Below are 23,713 nucleotides of genomic sequence, written 5' to 3'. Positions count from 1 at the left end.
CAGCATCTGTTACAGGAGCTGCAGGACACAGAAAGATGTAGAGAGAGCTGGAGGAAAAGGCTGAACAGAGGAGGGAGGAGAAAGAGGTTTTGCAGCGGAGGAATCTGGAGCACAGCTCAGGCTCGCTGATGACTCTAAAGACTGTTTTGGAGGGTTAGCTGGTTGCAAAGAGACGTACAAAGAATAAAGCTGCACTTTGGTTATTAACTGGGAAAACTGTACATGTGCATTAATCACTTCTTGTTTCAGCCCCAAAATGTCCACTTTTTGATTGGAGGAATGGTTGCTGTGGCTGAGACAAAAGAGGAGACTGGTGAGTGAGACGGATGTCTTTCTGTAGGGGCAAGCAAAGTCATCATGCTGAAAGCTTGGGTCTCATCAGCTGGACCTGATGGGGAAGGAGTAGCTTTGGGGCCAGTGGGTTGTGATGGGGATCCAAACTCATCGTCAGAAGGGAAAATGTTGGATTTAGGATATTGTAGCGACCGGGGCAAAAGCTGTCATGGAGGTCAGTTGGCTGTGTATATATATATATATATATATATATATATATATATATATATATATATATATATATATATATATATATACACATATATACATACACACACACAACATGGCTTTTCATACCACTGCTATGCTCATGACACTTAACTATATTTCCGTCCTTCGGATGAGACGTTAAACCGAGGTCCTGACTCTCTGTGATCATTAAAAATCCCAGGATGTCTTTTGAAAAGAGTAGAAAAAGAGTAGTAAAAATCCCATAAATTCGCCCATTGGCCTCTGACCATCATGGCCTCCTAACAATCCCCATGTCTGCTGATTGGCTTCATCACTCTGTCTCCTCTCCACCAGTAAGCTGGTGTGTGGTGGGCGTTCTGGCGCACTATGGCTGCCGTCGCATCATCCAGGTGGATGCTGCACACTGGTGGTGGATGATGAGATACCCCCAGACTATGTAAAGCGCTTTGAGTGCCTAGAAAAAGCGCTATATAAATGTAATGAATTATTATTATACCTCTCATTCCATCCTGATGATCCGACGGTAGCTATTCGCATCTCAGCTTGTCTAACAGACATTTCTTGCTGGATGATGGACCATCACCTTAAACTCAACCTTGCCAAGACAGAACTGCTTGTGTTTCCAGCAAACCCATCGTTTCATCACAATTTCACCATCAAGTTAGGCACATCAACCATAACTCCTTCAAAAACAGCTAGAAGCCTTGGAGTTATGATTGATGATCAGCTGACTTTCTCAGACCACATTGCTAAAACGGTCTAGTCCTTCAGAAACTGTTTTTGCTTTATTCAACATTAAGAAGATCAATCCTTTCTTTGAGAACATGCTGCACAACTCCTTGTTCAAGCTCTTGTTCTGTCCAGGCTGGACTATTGCAATGCCCTCTTGGCAGGTCTTCCAGACAGTTCTATCAAACCTTTACAATTAATTCAGAACGCGGAAGCAAGATTAATTTTTAATGAACTGAAAAGAATACACGTCAAACCTCTGTTTATCAATTTCCACTGGCTACCAATAGCTGCTCGCATAAAATTCAAGGCATTAATGTTTGCCTACAAAACCACCACTGGCTCTGCTCCCATTTACCAAAATGTATTACTTCAGACTTATGTGTCCTCTAGAAGCTTGTGCTCTGCAAGTGAACGTCACTTAATTTTGCCATCCCAAAGAAGCACAAAGTCACTTTAAGGTCTTTTAAATTAAATGTTCCCTCCTGGTGGAATGACCTCCCCAACTCAATCCGAGCAGCTGAGTCCTTAGCCATCTCCAAGAATCGGCTTAAAACACATCTCTTCCATCTTGATTTGAACCTCTAACTTTAACACTAACTATTCTAATACTATTCTTTAAAAAAAAAAATCTCATTATCTTTCTTATATTTTTGTATTCTATTTTCTTTTCATTTATTATACAATTATAAAAAAGACCTCTAACACTAGCTTGCTCTATTCTTTTTTTATTCTATCCGTTTTCTTTTTATTTATTATATTATTTAAAAGCCCTTGCTTCATGTAGTGTGTTTAAGCTAACTGAGACTTGTTATAGCACTTATATATCATTGCTTTTTTGTTGTTTTTGATCGCTTCCATTGTCCTCATTTGTAAGTAGCTTTGGATAAAAGCTTCTGCTAAATGAATACATGTAAATGTAATATATGAATTAGCATGTTAATTGAATTAATTATAAGAACAAGCTCCACCTGTGCTAAACTGGTTGATTAATCTGAACAAGCTCCTCCCAAATGTTGTTAATAAAACATGATTTAATGTAGATCTGCATCATTCACACACATGTTCAGTATGTCAGTATTAGTGTTTGACATACTTGAGTATCTGCAGTTTATAGTTTGGATCCTGCAGTTTGTGTTTGAGCAGCTGGACTCCTGATTGTCCTGGGTGATTGTAGCTCAGATCCAGCTCTCTCAGGTGTGAGGGGTTTGAACTCAGAGCTGAAGACAAATAACCACAGCCTTCCTCTGACACCATACAGCCAGACAACCTACAGACACACAGGTCACAGAGACATCATCTACAGACATACACAGTCAGATCATCTACAGACACACATTTTAACCAGTTGACTGTAAATTATCTCTGTTCTTAATACCTCAGTATCTGCAGCTGACAGTTTGGACTATTCAGTCCATCAGAAATAAACTGTACACCAGAGTCCTGCAGGTCATTGTTCCTCAGATCCAGCTCTCTCAGGACACAGTTTGAGGATTGTAGAGCTGAAGACAAACTCTCACAACACTGAGCAGTGAGATTACAGCCAGCAAGACTGAAAGAGACAAGAACACACACCAACAGTCAGATCATCGACAGACACCGTCACATCATCTAGAGACACACAGTGAGATCATCTACAGACACACACGGATCATCTACAAACACACAGACAGATCATCTACAAACACACAGACAGATCATCTACAGACACACACAGTCAGATCATCTATAGACACACAGTCAGATCATCTACAGACACACACAGTCAGATCATCTACAGACACACACCGTCAGATCATCTACAGACACACACAGTCAGATCATCTATAGACACACACAGACAGATCATCTACAGACACACAATCAGATCATCTACAGACACACAGTCAGATCATCTACAGACACACACAGTCAGATCATCTACAGACACACACCGTCAGATCATCTACAGACACACAGTCAGATCATCTACAGACACACACAGTCAGATCATCTACAGACACACACCGTCAGATCATCTACAGACACACACAGACAGATCATCTACAGACACACAGTCAGATCATCTACAGACACACAGTCAGATCATCTACAGACACACACAGTCAGATCATCTACAGACACACACCGTCAGATCATCTACATACACACACAGACAGATCATCTACAGACACACAGTCAGATCATCTACAGACACACACAGTCAGATCATCTACAGACACACACCGTCAGATCATCTACAGACACACAGTCAGATCATCTACAGACACACAGTCAGATCATCTACAGACACACAGTCAGATCATCTACAGACACACACAGACAGATCATCTACAGACACACACCGTCAGATCATCTACAGACACACACAGACAGATCATCTACAGACACACACCGTCAGATCATCTACAGACACACACAGACAGATCATCTACAGACACACAGTCTGATCATCTACAGACACACACCGTCAGATCATCTACAGACACACAGTCAGATCATCTACAGACACACACAGTCAGATCATCTACACACACACACCGTCAGATCATCTACAGACACACAGTCAGATCATCTACAGACACACACAGTCAGATCATCTACAGACACACAGTCAGATCATCTACAGACACACACAGACAGATCATCTACAGACACACACCATCAGATCATCTACAGACCAGTGTTGGGCGATACGGCCATTTTTCAAATCGTCATATCGTCAGCCTGTGAGATCGACGATACACGATATTATCGTGCATGGGTGGAGCAAGAGAGAGACTCTTTGTTCTTGTAAATAATAGCAAAACTATTTGGTGTTTAAAAACGTGCGGGTGTGCGAGAGAGAGCCTATGGAATCACCAATAATCGAAAAAAAAATACTTTAAAACATACTGACTGATTTAACTAACGTTAAATATAAAATATACTGTATTTAAGACAGCTAGTTCATAGCTGCTAGTTCATTCTGCGTGTTCCATCTGTTTCATTTCACGGATTTAACGAGTTATCCGAGTCAAAGCATTACAACTTCAGTGACTACAAGCTCTAATCCTCTCTTGCGTGTTGAATGTGTGTGTGTGTTTGTGTGTGTGTGTGTGTGTGTGTGTGTGTGTGAAATGCAGTGCTGAAGTGAAATGGCTAGGAAGGTTCAATCAAAATAAAAATAATAATAGTTATTATTATTATAATCTAATACATTAATAGGAGAATGAGCCTAATATCGAGGGAAAACAAAGCCCGAATTCCCTTTATCATCCATCAAAATGAGAAAAAACAAAAAATATATTTCTGATTTGCAGAAAAAGATAATTGAGCTTCACAAATTAGTGAAGTGGCTTTAAGAAAAGAGCTAGAGAGCAGTGAAAATGGCAATTTCCACCATCAGGGCAATAATTAAGAATTTCCTATCAACATAAAATGTTACGAAACTGCCTGGAAGAGGACGTGTGTCTATATCATCCTAATGCATGGTAAGAAGGAGAGTTTGAGTGTCTAAACACTCTCCAAGGGTCCCAGCTGGAGAATTGCAGAATATAATTTAGTCTCGGCTTCAGAAAACCTTCTAAAAACAAAACAAAAAAACACAGAACTTAGATCTACACATGTTGTTTGGGAGGGTTTCAAGAAGAATTCTCCTTGCTCATCCAAAAAAAACTAAAGCATATTCATTCATCAGACACGACTGGAACTTCAAATGGGAATGGCTTCTATGGTCAGATGAAACTAAAAATGAGCTTTTTAGCAGCAAACACTCAAGATGGGTTTGGTGAACACAGAGATATAAAGTACCCCATGTGTACAATGAAATATACTGCTGTATTTTGATGCTGTGGGTCTATATTTCTGCTGGAGGTCCTGGACATCTTGTTTAGATACATGGCATCATGGATTCTTCTGCTATTCTGCTACAGCCATTCCAGTCCTCTGACCTGAACCCTATAGAAAATGAGAGGAGTGAACTGAAGAGAAGAAGCTGGCAATCTAAAGGGTCTGGAGTGATTCTGGATGAAGGAATGGTCTCTGATCTCTTGTCAGGTGTTCTCTTACCTCATCACGCATTATAGGAGAAAATTTAGACCTGTTAAACTGGCAAACGAAGATTACAAAAATTATTGAATAAAAGGGTGCCGTTAATTGTGGCCAATGTGTATTAGAGAAAAACATTTCATAATGATATTTCCCCCCATTTTAAATTCTTATTATCCAATGAAAGGATACATTTTGTGATTTTTTTAAAATAAAAGATCAAAAGGATTATCAATGCAGATGAATTTTCACAGCCTCCTTTGATCATATTTACCAAGGGTGTCCATATTTTTGGACATGACTGAAGACTGTGAAAACTATAGATACCGTATGTTTCGAAACTATAAGTCGCACCTGAGTATAAGTCGCATCAGTCCAAAAATACGTCATGATGAGGAAAAAAACATATATAAGTCACACTGGACTATAAGTCGCATTTATGCGCTCTATGCTGCTCAGTGTAGACTACAGGAGCAAGCAGCTGCATAAAGCGCCCTCTCACGGCTGTAGACCGTTTCTCTTGGTTCATTTCTCTTGGTTCATGTCAAATTAATTTTGATAATATTAAGTCACACCTGACTATAAGTCGCAAGACAAGCCAAACTATGAAAAAAAGTGTGACTTATAGTCCGGAAAATACAGTATATAGACAGACTAAAGTACTGGGATGATTTTGCGCAAATTATTGTTAACAGCGTTAACAAAGAATAACGTAACAACAGGAATACATCAACATTCCAAAATCAAAGGTTTATTGCCCTTAACTATTTTTAACATCAAGCAAATCCCGCACTTTGTTTTCTCTTTCTTGCAAGTTTTTTATTTAAGAAATGCTGTGCTGCGTGAATATATAAAGTTTGGCAAGGCCAGTGTTCATGCAGGGAGCTAAAACAGAGCTGAACACACACTAGGGCTGAAACAATTAGTCGACATTATCAACAATAAAAAATTGTCGACAAATATTTTTGTTTTGTCGAGTAGTCGTTTGATTTAATTTGACCTAATTTAGAGTCTGCAATAATGCGGTTTGACCAGTGTGGGGCTGTAGCGCAAGACTGTAATTCAGCCCTCCTCGATGCAATTCGAGAGAAGAAGAGATACAGCGCTTGCTCAGCGCTGCTTCAGAGAAACGCACTCGAGCCGAACCGAATGGTGTTTGGAAGTGAGAAAATATATGACGCGCGCTTTCCTCTCAATAATGAAATACACAAAAACAACAAAATTATTATTATTATTATTAGGGGGAAGTCGTGGCCTAATGGTTAGAGAGTCGCAATCGAAGGGTTGTGAGTTCGAGTCTCGGGCCGGCAGGAATTTATTGGTGGGGGGAGTGCATGTACAGTGCTCTCAATACCACGACTTAGGTGTCCTTGCTCCCCGGGCGCCGCAGCATAAATGGCTGCCCACTGCTCCGGGTGTGTGTTGACAGTGTGTGTGTTCACTGCTCTGTGTGTGTGCACTTCGGATGGGTTAAATGCAGAGCAGGAATTCTGAGTATGGGTCACCATACTTGGCTGAATGTCACGTCTCTTTTTTTTTATTATCAATATTTAAAACAGTTGAGTACATTTTTTTTTTAGGATTCTTTGAATATAAAGATCCAGAGATCAGAATTGATCTGAAATAAAAAAGCTTTTGTAACATTATATGCTTTACCAATCAAAAGCTTGAGTCAATATAATTTTTTTTTTTTTTTTTTTATTGGGGTGTGGGGGATTATTGTAGAAATTAATACTTCTATTTATCAAAGATGCTTTAAATTGATACAGACATTTATAATGTTACAAAATATTTCTATTTCAGATAAATGCTGATCTTCTGAACTTTCTATTCATCAAAGATCCTGAAAAAAATTATATTCTGCTATTTTCAACATAATGATAATAATAATAGTAATAATAATAAATGTTTTTTGGAGCAGCAAATCAGTATATTAGAATAATTTCTGAAGGATCATGTGTGTCATGATCCCGTCTCTTTCTCTGTCTCCAACTGCTGATCACAAACACACACACTCTATTCACCAACACGTTTCATTACTGACAGCTGTTTTCACTTTCCATTAGGCTCATTCTCCCCCACCTGTTCCTTATCCCTTCTCATTATCTTGGCTTCTCTTAACCCTCTATTTCCCTGTCTTGTTGTCAGATTGTTTGATGTCACAGATGCGTATTGACGTATTGAAGTTTCTTTCACTTCTATCCTGTCCTATCCTGTCTTGTCGGTGTGTACTGTGACTGTGTCTGTTCCCCGAATAGTGAGGTCAAAATATTAATTTAATGTAGGATCTAGAAAAAAATCTTATCGTGATTAAACCAGAAACATGTAAAGTAAATGAACAAAAACAATTTTTAAAGTTTGGGCTCATAAATATTAGATCACTCACACCCAAAGCAGTTATTGTAAATGAAATGATCACAGATAATAGTTTTGATGTACTCTGCTTGACTGAAACCTGGATAAAACCAAAAGATTATTTTGGTCTAAATGAGTCTACTCCACCAAACTACTGTTATAAGCATGAGCCCCTTCAGACTGGTCAACAATATTGTAAGAAAGGCCACCCCTTTCTTACAATAACATTTTGTGGACAAAATGTTATAATTCTCCTGTGTTTTTGTTTAATAGAATATTTAATTTTATTGCATATTAGGCTATAATGCGTAGACTTGAAACGCATCTCAGGGAACATGTTCGGGCTTGTTCACCGGACGAGTTAGGCACGTGAGCTAGACGCACAGTGCAGTAGTGCGATCATTTAATAGAACTTTGAGTCGTATTTGTATATATATTATATTTAGATAATTTACAATGCTGTTACTTATGAGTATTCAAGTACTGCTATAAAGATCTGTCAATGTGTATTTAACCATTTATTCATATTTGTATGCTGTTTTATATTTACAGAACCACACACATCTTTGCACAATAAATCACCCTGAAGTACATTCCTGGTGTGAGACCTAATGTTCTGACTGGACACCCTGTAGCCGTTCTATGAATCCGAACCTGAGTTAGACAAGAGTAGTCAGCAGTTTTTTCATGGTCCTTCGAGCCGGAGGTTGTGGATTGCTACAGACATGTCTCAACCAGAAAGAGAAGCCCCTGCTGTGCGGCCGAGGAGACGAGTTAACCCTCCAGCCTACTTCGAAGACTTTGAGCTCAGTGGACCTGGGTCTCATCAACAGCAATCACGGTCACTTATCTGCCAGGGAGTACTGGAGAATGAAACAGCAAGTGCTACAGGTCATTCCAGATCCACTTCACCAGTGAGCCAAGCATCAGAACATTCTGAGTGGATACTGACTGACCAATGGGACTGCACTTCTGAGAAGCTGAGAGAGGAGAATGCAGCATTGCAAAGGCAAGTGAAACAGCTGCCAGAGCTTAAAGCCATGTTAAAGGAGATGAAGAGGGAGAACGCAGCCTTGCAACGACAATCCAGCCAGCTCCCTGAGATCATTTCAGCATTCCAAGAGATGCGTCAACAGAATGCTGCATTATGGCATGAGCTTCAAAGCTTTAAATCGAAGCAGAGCTCTCCATCCGAGTCGGTCACTCCACAAATGCCATCACCACGCTCTCACTCTCCAGCAGTTAACTTTCAGACTCCACAGCCATACCGCCCAATACCAGCTCCACGCAGCAGGTTGCCACCATCTGCCACTAAGAGACTGCAAAACCCAGCTGTGCCAGAGGAAAGCTCAGAGCTGACTGAAGATCTGAGAAACATGAACATTTCTTCCTCCCCTCATGAGAGACCCTCCTTTACAGCACATTATAGTGACTCAGCTCAGTTCAGGTATCCCAACACTTCCCCATATTCCCAGCCACCTCAGCTGCCTGAGTCCGTGGTCCCATCACAGGAAAGGAGGAGGCCAGCCCATGCAGAATACAGCTCAGATCATTTCTTACCCTCATGTACCCAAGAGAAAATCTACAGAGGTCCAGCCCCTACCATCCCCTGCCTAACGTCTTCTGACCCTAGGGAGTTTTCAAGACTGAGAATTGCTTTAGAGAACATCCTGCCTGACGATGCCACAGAACGTTTCAAATTTCAAATCCTCATAGACCATCTGATACTGGAGGAGGTCCTCCTTGTGGCAGACTCTTACAGCAACTCCAGATTTCCCTTCACCGACACCATGAAAGCTCTGCATAAGATGTATGGTCAACCCCACCAATTAGCCCTGCAACGAATCGCTGAGCTGATGGATGGAGCTAATATATGTAGTGGAGATGTAAAGGCCTTCGGGATGTTCGGACTGCAGGTGCGTTCGCTTGTCAGTATGTTGCAGCAGCTTGGCCACAAAGGTACTGTAGAGCTGGAATGTGGATCACATGTGTCTTGACTCCTGAGTAAACTGCCACATGACCTCAGATCAAGTTTCAAGCGGTACACCCACCCTTTGCAAGTCTCTATTCCTATTTTGCTGGACGTCGCTGATTGGTTGGAATATGAGCTTCAAGTACAGGAAGACAATAGCCAGTACGCTTGTTATACAAGGCAGGAATCTTCAGTGCGTGGCAGAGAGGTGAGAAGAGAGTCTAAGCAGCTTCGCAGACCAACCACCATTCTACTTGGTACCGACAAGTCACATTCCACATCAATGTCGTCAGCCACATCTAAACCAGCTTCAGTCAGAGAAGAGAAGGTGAGAGCTTATTGTCCATACTGTGATAATAATAAACAAATCTGAATGGCTGTGACAACTTCAAGCTTCTAAGCAAAGACCTGAAGATAGACTGGATAAAGACAAAGAACCGATGCTGGCGTTGTGGTCGTGGACATCAAGCAGCTAACTGCACACTAAAGTCTTTCTGCCCAACCTGCAACAAGAAGCACCTTATGGTACTACATGATGTCAATGACCAGGTCAAGACATCTCAGCCAAGTGAAGCTCCTTCCAGTGCAGTTTTATATGTTGACCGACCAACCTCCGGAAGTAAAGTACTGCTCAAAGTGACTAAGGTTCTGATCAAGAATGGCAACGTGGCAATGGAGGCTTACGCCATATTAGATGATGGATCGGAGCGGACCATCATTCTGCATGATGCAGTGCAGAAATTAAGACTTGTGGGGGAGCCAGAGGACCTTCTACTTCGTACAGTGAGACAGGATACCCAGGTCATTCACGGGGCGGCAGTGACTTTTACTGTGTCCCAAACTGTTAACCCCAGCAAAGCTTACAAGATCCGTAATGCCTTCACAGCCAAAGCACTCGGTCTGGCAGAACATACACACCCAGTTAGTGTCCTGCAACAGAAATTTAAGCATCTTGCAGGGTTACCTCTACAACAGCTGGACAAGGTACATCCTGTTCTACTCATTGGCTCTGATTGCCCCCTCCTCCTCACACCCATAGAACCAGTCCAGCTGGGGCCCCCTGGTGGGCCAGCAGCAGTAAGAACACGTCTGGGATGGACACTGCAGGGTCCAACTGAAGAGCAGTCATCTTTCCCCTGATCAATGATTCTTCACCTCACTGGGGCCTGTCAATGACCTTTATGCAAATGTGGAGAGACTGTGGCAAATGGATGTTCTACCCTACCAGAGTGAAAAGGTAATTACCAGGTCACGCCAAGACAAAGAGTCCATTCAGCTTCAGCAAGAGAACACGGTGAGAGTGGATGTTAATGGTATCCAGCGATACGCTACTCCTCTGCTCCGTGTCAAGAGCATGCCTCGCCTCTGTGCACCAAAGGAAGCTGTCCTGCCACAGTTGAGAGGAATCGAGAAACGGCTGGAAAGGGACCCTGTTCTAACTGCAGCATACCAAGGGGAGCTGGCCAAGCTAGTGCAAGCTGGTTATGTTGTCAAACTTAGTCAGGAGCAAGTGGACAGAACAAAGGAAGCCTGGTACATCCCGCACCACATGGTGCAGCATAATGGGAAGAACAGGGTGGTTTTTAACTGTTCATTCTCATATCAAGGGCACAACCTGAACGAGCTACTGTTACCTGGTCCAACACTTGGTCCATCTCTCCTGGCAGTCCTTCTGCGTTTCCGGGAGCACTCTGTTGCCATAAGTAGTGACATCCGCGGCATGTTCAATCAGGTACGCCTCTTGCCACAAGATAAACCTCTGCTGAGATACATCTGGAGAGACATGCAAAGAGACAGAATCCCAGATGTCTATGAATGGCAGGTACTGCCTTTCGGGACCACTTGCAGTCCGTGTTGTGCCTTGTTTGCTTTACAGAAGCACGTTCTAGATCACAGCCAACCTGGAAAGGACACACAAGTTTCAGTGGAGAAGTCATTCTATGTGGACAATTGCCTCCAGAGCTTCGCTTCCCGTGACATGGCCAAGAATCTTGTAGACAAACTCTGTGTCCTTCTAGCATCTGGCGGCTTTGAGTTACGACAGTGGGCTAGTAATGACCCTTCAGTTATCAGCCATCTGCCAGCTGACATTCAGTCACCGAGTAGCATCCTCTGGCTCAGCGAAGGCCACCAAGAAGCTCAGAAATCAACACTTGGCCTGCACTGGAATTTCCAATCAGATACCCTCTCTTACAAACGACCCAAACCAGACAGTGAAGTGCCCACAATGCGAAGCATCTACCAGATCCTTGCCAGCCAGTATGATCCACTTGGCTATATTGTACCCTTCACCACTCGAGCCAAGGTGATAGTGCAGAGGTTTTGGAACAAAGAAAGGGAGTGGGATGACCCAAGGCTGCCAGAGGACCTATTAGACTCTTGGAAACACTGGGAGAGTGAATTGGAAGATCTGCAGAATATCAGTTTGCCCAGATGTTACTGAAGCAAGGAACTAGACTGCTCTAGCAGTATTAGGCAACTTCACATCTTTTGTGATGCCTCAGAGAAGGTGTATGGATCAGTGGCTTACTTAAGAACAGAGAACCCTCAAGGTAAAGTGGAGGTGGCCTTTGTAACAGCTAGGTCTCGTGTTGCTCCCAAGAAACAGCAGAGCATCCCTCGTCTTGCGCTGTGTGCAGAACTCACAGGTTCACAGCTTGCTAAAGTCCTGAAGGCAGAGCTAACGTTACCACTCAGTAGTGTCACACTGTGGTCTGATTCCACCACATTGCTAATTTGGCTTTTATCAGATTCCTGTCGCTTTAAGGTGTTTGTGGGGACCAGAGTGGCAGAAGTACAGGACTTGACTGAATCTGACACCTGCCGAAATGAGAAGCATTGGGGGATCATCTTCAAGTGTATGAACACCCGTGCAGTGCATATTGATCTCCGCACAAGTATGGACAGTGACTAGGGAAACCCTTTGAAATCCTGTCAGATCAGGGAACGAATTTCAAAGGTGGTGAAAGGGAACTTCGGGATGCCTACACTGCTCCAAGCTCAACTGGCAAGCCAGCAAATTAGGTTTACATTCAATCCACCTAATGCCCCACATTTTGGTGGATGCTGGGAGCGGGAAATTCGATCCTTGAAAACAGCCCTGCAAGTGACACTCGGAGCACAGACAGTCACTGAAGAAAAATTGCGGACTGTTCTCATTGAAATAGAGGGGATCCTTAATGCCAAACCTCTTGGTTACACATCTTCAGACATTGCTGACCCTGACCCAATTACACTCAACATCCTGCTGATGGGGCGGCGGGATGCCTCACTTCCCCAAGTGACATACCAGGATTCTGAGCTTCCGAGTCGACGGAAATGGAGGCATAGTCAGCTGTTAGCTGATCACTTTTGGAGGCAATTCATCCATAACTACCTACCCAGCCTTCAAACCAGACAGAAATGAATGTCAGAAACAGAGAACCTACAGATAGATGAAACTGTTATGATTGTGGATCCACAGCTACCTCGTGCACTTTGGTCTGTAGGAAGGATTGTTCAAGTTTTCCCTTGGAAGGATAACAGAGTCAGATCAGCTGAGATCAAAGTGAAAGACAGAACTTACCTAGGGCCAGTGACCAAGATAATCTGCCTACCTCCTTTGACTGAATGACATTCCAAAATTTAGTAAGGCCCTTCTTGTTCAAATTCACCTTGTGAATTTGGGGGCGGCTGTAAGAAAGGCCACCCCTTGAAAGTGAACTCTTCCGAACCCTCCCTTCTGTGTTCGTGCACAATAAATTACCCTGAAGTACATTCCTGGTGTGAGACCTAATGTTCTGACCGGACACCCTGTAGCCGTTCTATGAATCCGAACCTGAGTTAGACAAGAGTAGTCAGCAGTTTTTTCAAATATATAGTGATATTCTCAATGTTACCCAGAAAACAGGATACAGGTTTAACTCATTTGAAATACTTCTGCTTAATGTAACACTGTCAGACATGCAAAAGAAATCTAATGTATCTCTTGCTCTGGCTACTGTGTATAGACCACCAGGGCCGTATACAGAATTCCTAAAAGAATTTGCAGATTTCCTCTCAGACCTTCTGGTTACAGTTGAAAAGGGGCTAATCATGGGAGATTTTAATATTCACGTTGATAATACAAATGATGCATTAGGACTTGCGTTTACTGACCTAATAAACTCTTTTGGAGTCAAGCAAAATGTCACCGGGCCCACTCATCGTTTTAATCATACACTAGATTTAATTATATCGCATGGAATCGATCTTACTGCTATAGATATCGTACCTCAAAGTGATGATGTTACAGACCATGTCCTTGTATCGTGCATGCTGCATATCACTGATATTAACTATATGTCTCAGCGTTACCGTCTGGGCAGAACTATTGTTCCAGTCACCAAAGACAGATTCGCAAATAACCTGCCTGATCTATCTCAACTGCTATTTGTACCCAAAAATACACATGAATTAGACGAAATCACTGACAACATGGGCACTATTTTCTCCAATACATTAGAAGCTGTTGCCCCCATCAAATTGAAAAAGGTTAGAGAAAAAAGTACTGTGCCATTGTATAACAGTAATACTCACTCTCTCAAGAAAGAAACTCGTAGTCTTGAACGCAAATGGAGAAAAACTAACTTGTAAGTTTTTAGAATTGCATGGAAAAACAGTATGTCCAGCTATAGACAGGCTCTGAAAACTGCTAGGGCAGAGCATATACACAAACTAATATAAAATAACCAAAACAATCCAAGGTTTTTATTTAGCACAGTGGCTAAATTAACAAATTACCAGACGCCACCTGATTCAAATATTCCACCAACTTTTAATATTAATGACTTTATGAATTTCTTCACTGATAAAATATATAACATTAGAAATACAATAGGAATGTAGATTCTACAGCGTCTAACACTTCAGTTTCATCCATCGCACCCAAAGATAAACAAATATAGGACAGGAAGAGCTAAATAAACTTATCACTGTATCTAAACCAACATGTTTATTAGATCCTGTTCCCACTAAATTACTGAAAGAGTTTTACCTGTAATAGAATAACAGCTTCTCAATATGTTTAACTCATCGTTATCTTTAGGTCATTTCCCAAAACCATTCAAGCTGGCGGTTATTAATCCTCTTATTAAGAAACCAAAACTAGATCCTAGTGAACAGGCAAATCATAGGCCTATTTCAAATCTTCCATTTATGTCTAAAATTTTAGAAAAAGTTGTGTCTGCTCAATTGAGCACCTTCTTGAGCAAAAATGATATATATGAAGAATTTCAGTCAGGTTTCAGGTCCCACCATAGCACAGAAACTGCACTTGTTAAAATTAAAAATGACCTGCTTCTTACGTCAGATCAAGGCTGCATCTCATTTCTAGTTTTACTTGATCTTAGTGCTGCGTTCGACACCATAGATCATGACATAATCATAGATCAATTACAAAACTATACAGGTATTCAAGGGCAGGCTCTAAGATGGTTTAGATCCTACCTGTCCAATCGCTACCATTTTGTTTATTTAAATGGGGAGTCATCTCATTTATCACCAGTAAAATATGGAGTGCCACAAGGATCCATCCTAGGTCCCCTTCTATTTTCAATATACATGTTGCCCCTTGGTAATATTATTAGAAAATACGGAATTAGCTTCCACTGTTATGCTGATGATACTCAGCTATATATCTCAACGAGACCAGATGAAACTTCTAAATTATCTAAGCTAAAAGAGTGTGTTAAAAATGTAAAAGATTGGATGACCAATAATTTTCTCCAATTAAATTCGGATTAGACAGAGATATTAATTATTGGACCAAAAAACACTACACAGAATCTTGTAGATTACAATCTGCAACTATACGGATGTACTGTTACTTCCTCTACAGTCAAAAATCTGGGTGTTATATTAGACAGCAACTTGTCTTTTGAAAATCATATTTCCCATGTTACAAAAACGGCATTCTTCCATCTTAGAAACATTGCCAAGCTACGAAACATGTTATCTGTTTCTGATGGAGAAAAGCTAGTTCATGCATTTATGACGTCTAGACTGGACTATTGTAATGCACTTCTAGGTGGTTGTCCTGCTTCTTCGATAAACAAGCCACAAGTAATCCAAAATGCAGCAGCTAGAGTCCTTACCAGGTCAAGAAAATGTGATCATATTAACAAAATTTTACAGTCTCTGCACTGGCTACCTATTAAGTTCCGTATCAGTTACAAATTATCATTACTTACCTATAAGGCCCTAAATGGTTTAGCTCCTGTGTACCTTACTAGCCTTCTACCACGTTACAATCCATCACGCTCCCTAAGGTCACAAAACGCTGGACTTTTGGTAGCTCCTAGGATAGCAAAGTCCTCTAAAGGAGGTAGAGCTTTTTCACATTTGGCTCCCAAACTCTGGAATAGCCTTCGTGATAATGTTCAGGGTTCAGACACACTCTCTCTGTTTAAATCTAGATTAAAAATGCATCTCTTTCACCGAGCATTCAAATAATGTATCTTAAATTGTGAGTGTAGTTGCATCTGATCAAATGCGCATTTTTATTCTTTAGCTTGGGTTAAACTAATAAATTTTACTTTGTTGGATCAGCAGCTATGCTAATGATGTCTCTATTTGTTTCTATGTTTTGCCATGGGATTTACATCCTGTGGTAAGTAGGATTTACACAAGCTCCAGTCTGGATCCAGAACACCTGAGAAGAGATGATGCTGACCCTCAGAGGACCTCAGATGATGCTAACCCTGAATCAACAAACAGAACTAACAAATATTGCTACAAGTGTGACTGCATCATATAATAATTATTAATTATTAATAATATTAATAATGTTCATTGTCTGGCTGACTACGTCTTGTATTAATTTTTCTAAAAATCCTGTTATACGTGCACAAACTGACAGTCACCACTTATAAGCTATTACTAAATATTGTAGAAACATACTTTTCTGTAAAGTTGCTTTGTAACGATTTGTATTGTAAAAAGCGCTATACAAATAAACTTGAATTGAATAGAAAAACTTGAATTGTACTACGGTATAACTTCCACTGCTGGAATTACTCTGTGCTCGTCATTGTACATCCACAGAACCTTGCCTGCTAAAGACTGCAACAGATTACCTGCTGGGTGCTCTCCGACCGTCTGCCTCTTCATGAGCTACAAGTGCCTCAGCCTCACCAGTCCTCTGGTCACCCCTGCCACTGAGGAGCTTTGTGTTCACGTTACTATACCAAGTCCACTGGTTACTTCAGTTCGCCGTTCTTTATTGATACTTCAGTTTGGATTACCTGTGGTCAGACTTTTTGATTCCGTTAAAGAACTATAATTGTCAATCTCGCTTTTGAGTCCTCTCTACCTGACCATCTGACCAAGACATGGACTCAGCTAGTGGCAGCCCATTCCAGACTGCCGTGGAACACCAGGGTGTCCTTCTAGGCAAGCATGAGGAGGACATATCCGCCGGCAGACACGCCAACGAGATGCTGGCCGCTCAGATGTTCGAGCTTTCCTGCCAGGTCCACAATATGTGCCTACAGTCTTCCGCCTCGCATGTTCCTCCTGTCCCGCCGGAGTCTATTCAGGTGAGCCAAAACAATGTCGCTCTTTCCTTACCCAATGCGAGGTGGTGTTTTCCCTACAGCCCATGATGTATGCAAAGGAGCAAGCCAAGGTCGCCTACGTTCTCTCCCTTCTCGCTGGCCGGGATCGGAAAACCCCAGACTTCCCTCTCCCTAGACACTTCCTCCAGCTCTTCTGGGGGGACACCGAGGCGTTCCCAGGCCAGCCAGGAGACATAGTCTCTCCAGCGTGTCCTAGGTCTCCCCCGGGGTCTCCTCCCAGTGGGATGTGCCCGGAACACCTTCCCGGGAAGGCGTCCAGGAGGCATCCGGAACAGATGCCCGAGCCACCTCAGCTGACCCCTCTCGATGTGGAGGAGCAGCGGCTCTACTCTGAGCTCCTCCCGGGTGACTGAGCTTCTCACCCTATCTCTAAGGGATCGCCCAGCCACCCTGCGGAGAAAGCACATTTCGGCCGCCTGTATCCGGGATCTTGTCCTTTCGGTCATGACCCAAAGCTCATGACCATAGGTGAGAGTAGGAACGTAGATTGACCGGTAAATCGAGAGCTTCGCCTTGCGGCTCAGCTCTTTCTTCACCACGACAGACCGGTACATCGACCGCATTACTGCAGAAGCTGCACCGATCCGTCTGTCAATCTCCCGTTCCATCCTTCCCTCACTCGTGAACAAGACCCCAAGATACTTAAACTCCTCCACTTGAGGCAGGAACTCTCCACCAACCTGAAGTGGGCAAGCCACCCTTTTCCGACTGAGGACCATGGCCTCGGATTTGGAGGTGCTGATTCTCATCCCAGCCGCTTCACACTCGGCTGCAAACCGTCCCAGTGCATGCTGAAGGTCCTGGCCTGATGAGGCCAACACGACAACATCATCCGCAAAGAGCAGAGACGAAATCGTGTTGTCACCAAACCTGACCCCCTCCGGCCCCTGGCTGCGCCTAGAAATTCTGTCCATAAAAATCATGAACAGAACCGGCGACAAAGGGCAGCCCTGCCGGAGTCCAACACGCACCGGGAACAAGTCTGACTTACAGCTGGCAATACGAACCAAGCTCCTGCTCCGTTCGTACAGGGACCGGATAGCCCTTAGCAAAGGGCCCCGGACCCCATACTCCCGGAGAACCCTCCACAGGCCGCCGCGAGGGACACAGTCGAATGCCTTCTCCAAATCCACAAAGCACATGTGGACTGGTTGGGCATACTCCCATGAACCCTCCAGCACCCTGTAGAGGGTATAGAGCTGGTCCAGTGTTCCACGGCCTGGACGAAAACCACACTGTTCCTCCTGAATCCGAGGTTCTACTATCGGCCGGATTCTCCTCTCCAGTACCCTGGCATAGACTTTCCCAGGGAGGCTGAGAAGTGTGATCCCCCTGTAGTTGGAACACACCCTCCGGTCCCCCTTCTTAAAAAGAGGGACCACCACCCCGGTCTGCCATCCCAGAGGCACCGTCCCCGACTGCCACGCGATGCTGCAGAGGCGTGTCAGCCAAGACAGCCCCACAACATCCAGAGACTTGAGGTACTCAGGGCGGATCTCATCCACCCCCGGTGCCTTGCCACCGAGGAGTTTCTTGACTACCTCGGTGACTTCAGCTTGGGTTATGGACGAGTCCACATCTGAGCCCTCAGCCTCTGCTTCCTCAATGGAAGACGTGACAGCGGGATTGAGGAGATCCTCGAAGTATTCCTTCCACCGTCCAACGACATCCCCAGTTGAGGTCAACAGCTCCCCACCTCTACTGTAAACAGCGTTGGTAGGGCACTGCTTCCCTCTCCTGAGGCGCCGGACGGTTTGCCAGAATCTCTTCGAGGCTGACCGATAGTCCTTCTCCATGGCCTCACCGAACTCCTCCCAGGCCCGAGTTTTTGCCTCCACAACCACCCGGGCTGTAGTCCGCTTGGCCTGCCGGTACCTGTCAGCTGCCTCTAGAGTCCCACAAGCCAACCAGGCCCGATAGGACTCCTTCTTCAGCTTGACGGCATCCCTTACTTCCGGTGTCCACCACCGGGTTCGGGGATTGCCACCTCGACAGGCACCGGAAACCTTACGGCCACAGCTCCGAGCGGCCGCTTCGACAATGGAGGTGGAGAACATGGTCCACTCGGACTCAATATCTCCAGCCTCCCTCGGGATCCGGTCGAAGCTCTGCCGGAGGTGGGAGTTGAAGATCTCTCTGACAGGAGACTCGGCCAAACGTTCCCAGCAGACCCTCACAGTACGTTTGGGTCTGCCGAGTCTGTCCAGCTTCCTCCCCCGCCATCGGATCCAACTCACCACCAGGTGGTGATCGGTTGACAGCTCCGCCCCTCTCTTCACCCGAGTGTCCAAGACATACGGCCGGAGGTCGGATGAAACGACCACAAAGTCGATCATCGACCTACGGCCTAGGGTGTCCTGGTGCCACGTGTACTGATGGACACCCTTATGCTTGAACATGGAGTTCGTTATGGACAAGCTGTAACTAGCACAGAAGTCCAATAACTGAACACCGCTCGGGTTCAGATCAGGGGGGCCGTTCCTCCCAATCACGCCCCTCCAGGTGTCACTGTCGTTGCCCACGTGGGCGTTGAAGTCCCCCAGTAAAACGACGGAGTCCCCAGTCGGAGCACTTTCCAGCACCCCTCCCAGAGACTCCAAGAAGGCTGGGTACTCTGCATTGCCGTTCGGCCCGTAGGCACAAACGACAGTGAGAGACCTATCCCCGACCCGAAGGCGCAGGGAAGCGACCCTCTCGTTCACCGGGGTAAACTCCAACACATGGCAGCTGAGCTGGGGGGCTATAAGCAAACCCACACCAGCCCGCCGCCTCTCACCATGGGCAACTCCAGAGTGGTGAAGAGTCCATCCTCTCTCGAGGAGTGTGGTACCAGAGCCCAAGCTGTGCGTAGAGGTGAGTCCGACTATCGCTAGTCGGAACCTCTCTACCTCACGCACAATCTCGGGCTCCTTCCCCGCCAGTGAGGTGACGTTCCACGTCCCTAGAGCTAGTTTCCGTGTCCAGGGATCGGGCTGTCGAGGCCCCCGCCTTCGACTGCCACCCGATTGTCTAAGCACCGGCCCCTTACGGTCCCTCCTGTAGGTGGTGAGCCCACGGGAAGGCGGCCCCACGTCGCTCCTTCGGGCTGAGCCCGGCCGGACCCCGTGGGGGGAGGCCCGGCCACCAGGCGCTCGCATACGAGCCCCAACCCCGGGCCTGGCTCCAGGGTGGGGCCCCGGCTGCGCCATACCGGGCGACGTCACGGTCCTTTGATTTATTCTTCTCATAAGGGGTTTTGAACCGCTCTTAGTCTGACCCGTCGCCTAGGACCTGTTTGCCTTGGGAGACCCTACCAGGGGCATATAGCCCCGGACAACATAGCTCCTAGGGTCATTCGGGTACTCAAACCCCTCCACCACGTTAAGGTGGCAGTTCAAGGAGGGGTTGACTCTTATCATTTCTGGTAATCACAGAGGGACAATTTCTTTTTTTATTTTTCGATCTTCTTACACTCCTGTTGTTTTAGGCGATCCTTGGCTAAAGCTCCATAATCCTCACATTGATTGGGCTAAAGGATCCATTTTGTCTTGGTAATTTGTCAGGTCATGTTGAGTGTTTAGTCTCTGCTGTTCCCCCTGTGTCTTCTGTTTCTGTTTTTCAGGAGGAAGCAGGGGAATTGTCTGGAGTACCGGAGGAATATCACGATATGTGAGGGGTTTTCAGTCATTCCCGAGCCAAGTCTCTTCCCCCCTATTACCACCTTTAACACGTCCCTCTCACACTTTGAGTATAAGGTTCTTCCCTTCAGATTGGTCAACGCCCCCGCCGTTTTTCAGGCTCTTGTTAATGACGTCCTTCAGGATATGCTCAACTTATTCGTCTTTGTCATCTCGATGACATATTAATTTTCTCACCTTCTCTCCAAGTCCACGTACAACACGTTCGCCACATCCTCCAATGCTTGCTTAAGAATCGACTATTTGTCAAGGCTGAGAAATGCTCCTTTCACATGTCCTCGGTAACGTTTCTGGGCTCGGTCATCTCTGAAGAGGGGATCAGTATGGATCCAGCTAAGGTCCAGGTGGTTGCCGACTGGCCCGTCCCTGACTCGCTTTTTGATGTCGCTTTCTCGGTTTTGCTAATTTCTATCGTCGTTTTATACGCAATTTTAGCCAAGTGGTCGCTCACAATGTGACTGGAGTAATGATGCAAAAAATTCAGCCTTGAAATCACAGGAATAAATTACATTTTAAAATATATTCAAATAAAATGAAGTTATTTTAAATAGTAAAAAATCTTTCAAAATATTACTGTGTTGCTGTACTTTGGATCAAATACATGCAGGCTTGATGAGCAGAAGAAACTTCTTTAAAAACAATGTTACTGTTAAAAAATGTTTGACTGGTAGTGTATATTGTGAATAATTTTTTTATCCAAAAATAAAACATCTAATCACTTACCTTTATTATGTTTCTTATCCATATCATATACTTACGAAAGGAGATGTTAGGCAGAATGACGAGTCGTTCAGTTAAATTTCATATAGTAATTAAATGGTAAATACAGTTTCTCTGTCATCTCATTTTGTGTCAAATATATTTATTTGTATAAATTAATTGTATAATAATTGTAATTAAATAATATTATTTGCCAAAGCTGAAGTGATTACTATGTATTTTATTTATTTGTTATGTATAACAGTATTTTAACAAATTGCAAGAGCTGAAGAATCAATCAAATTATATTAATTAATCAGTGAAATAATTGACGATTAGTCGATTAATCTTTCTAATAATCGTTAGATTATTTCATTATCAAAATAATCGTTTGTTGCAGCCCTAACACACACTGTCCTTCTGCCGCACGTCGATGCAACTCAGAAAATACGGCTCTTCTTTAAGGTCACACACACACACACACACACACTGTGATCAGTTGACTGTAAATGATCTCTTATATGTTCTTAATACCTCAGTATCTGCAGCTGACAGTTTGGACTCTTCAGTCCATCAGAAATAAACTTTACACCAGAGTCCTGCAGGTTATTTTTCCTCAGATCCAGCTCTCTCAGGACACAGTTTGAGGATTGTAGAGCTGAAGACAATCTCTCACAACACTGAGCAGTGAGATTACAGCCAGAAAATCTTGAAGAGATTAAATATAATTTAAGAAATAACAAAACAATAAAGACATTTACAGAGTGTTGTGAGTTTTCTGTCCTCAGGGAACGGAGGATGACATAATCTGAACACTGAATCACAATATGATGTTTTATAATCTTTCAGATTGATTCATATCTGAGATCAGATGAGCTCCTGACTGTTTATTCAACTCATCAATATTTAACATTCTGCTAAATGTAGCAAGGTTTTCTGGAGGTATAAAAATAAAAGTTTTGAGAGACTCCAGACAGTTGAACAGGATTAAATTCTTCCTGCTGTATTGTTAATGTGATCAATATTTGTCGTTTCTCTTTATTTGCTGCTTCAGCTGCATTAGTTTGAGTCAGTGGTGTTCACAGGAACAGTAACTTGCTTTGCTTTATTAACTTTATTAACTTTAATCAAGATCAAAGTCATTCAAGATCAAACGAGACGTGTTGAATAAATGCTTGATATGTAGTTTAATCTTCACAGTAAGAGACAGAGATGAATTCACTGAGTCACGTATGTGGAAATCAAATCCTTTCAAATTAGCTTAATGAAATAAAAGAGTCCTGAATGAGAGCATGATGGAATAAAACAGATGAATTTAATTCTCTGTCAGCTGCTGAAGATCTTTAAATGATTGTTTAAGAGTCATGAAATTATATTAACATTTACTATTTATTTGACTATTAATCATCATCTATGAACTTACAGTTCTGTCGAAATTAATTTATTATGTCTGTGAGTGACTTTCTTTCTCCCTTTTCAAATTTCAAATCACATCAGAAAAGCTTTTATTTTTAATAAAATTTTGACCAATAGGTGGCATCCATTTAATAATTTGAATTACAATTTAAACTCCACTCATTCTGCTTTATAATGTATTACCATTATTAGCAAAATATCCTACTATTTTCAATCATTGCTCCCCTAACGATTGAAAGATTTTATTTGTTAATTAATAATGTTTTCAACTCAAAAGTAAATATGCATGTAATGTAGTAATTTTAATATATTTTACTGTTATTTATTGTAAGTACATTAATAAATAAAATCAGACTTATTAATAGGCTTTCCCAATCTTTTTGCGTAAGAAGTTGGCGCGTGATGAATCTGCACTTTTGGCGGTTAATAGTCTATGCTTGCTGTTGCATGACACGAATGGATTTTCATTTATTTTTTTACAACATACAACGACTGCAGAGGAATCTGAACCTGAACAAACTAAAGACAGATGAAGCTAGACGCCCGACAGCCTCATAAAGACGATCCATTAGACGCTCCCTAGACAGCTCAGTGTTTTACATATGTCAGGAAAAGGACCATTTACATCCAAATTTAATTTAATGCACACAGAACACAACATAGAAATATGTCTCAGAATATAAACTGCTTAATCGGCCATTTTCAGTAAGATTAAT

At 43.1% G+C, this 23,713-nt stretch overlaps 1 protein-coding gene across 1 annotated transcript in view; it reads right to left on the bottom strand.

Annotated features, from left to right (window-relative positions):
* Window positions 1-23,713, bottom strand: part of LOC132142899 (NACHT, LRR and PYD domains-containing protein 3-like) — a 31,929-nt gene that overhangs the window by 6,202 nt on the left and 2,014 nt on the right. Inside the window, exons 2-4 of the mRNA XM_059553094.1 lie at window positions 22,116-22,289; window positions 2,633-2,806; window positions 2,351-2,524 (exon numbers count right to left, since the gene is read on the bottom strand). Of these exons, the coding sequence (XP_059409077.1) occupies window positions 2,351-2,524; window positions 2,633-2,806; window positions 22,116-22,289 (522 nt within the window). The remainder of the gene's footprint in view (window positions 1-2,350; window positions 2,525-2,632; window positions 2,807-22,115; window positions 22,290-23,713) is intronic.

This window comes from Carassius carassius, chromosome 6, assembly GCF_963082965.1.
Source record: "Carassius carassius chromosome 6, fCarCar2.1, whole genome shotgun sequence".
Lineage (NCBI taxonomy): Eukaryota > Metazoa > Chordata > Actinopteri > Cypriniformes > Cyprinidae > Carassius > Carassius carassius.
Note: the sequence above shows the minus strand (reverse complement) of the source record. Positions and strands in the feature narration are given on the sequence as shown.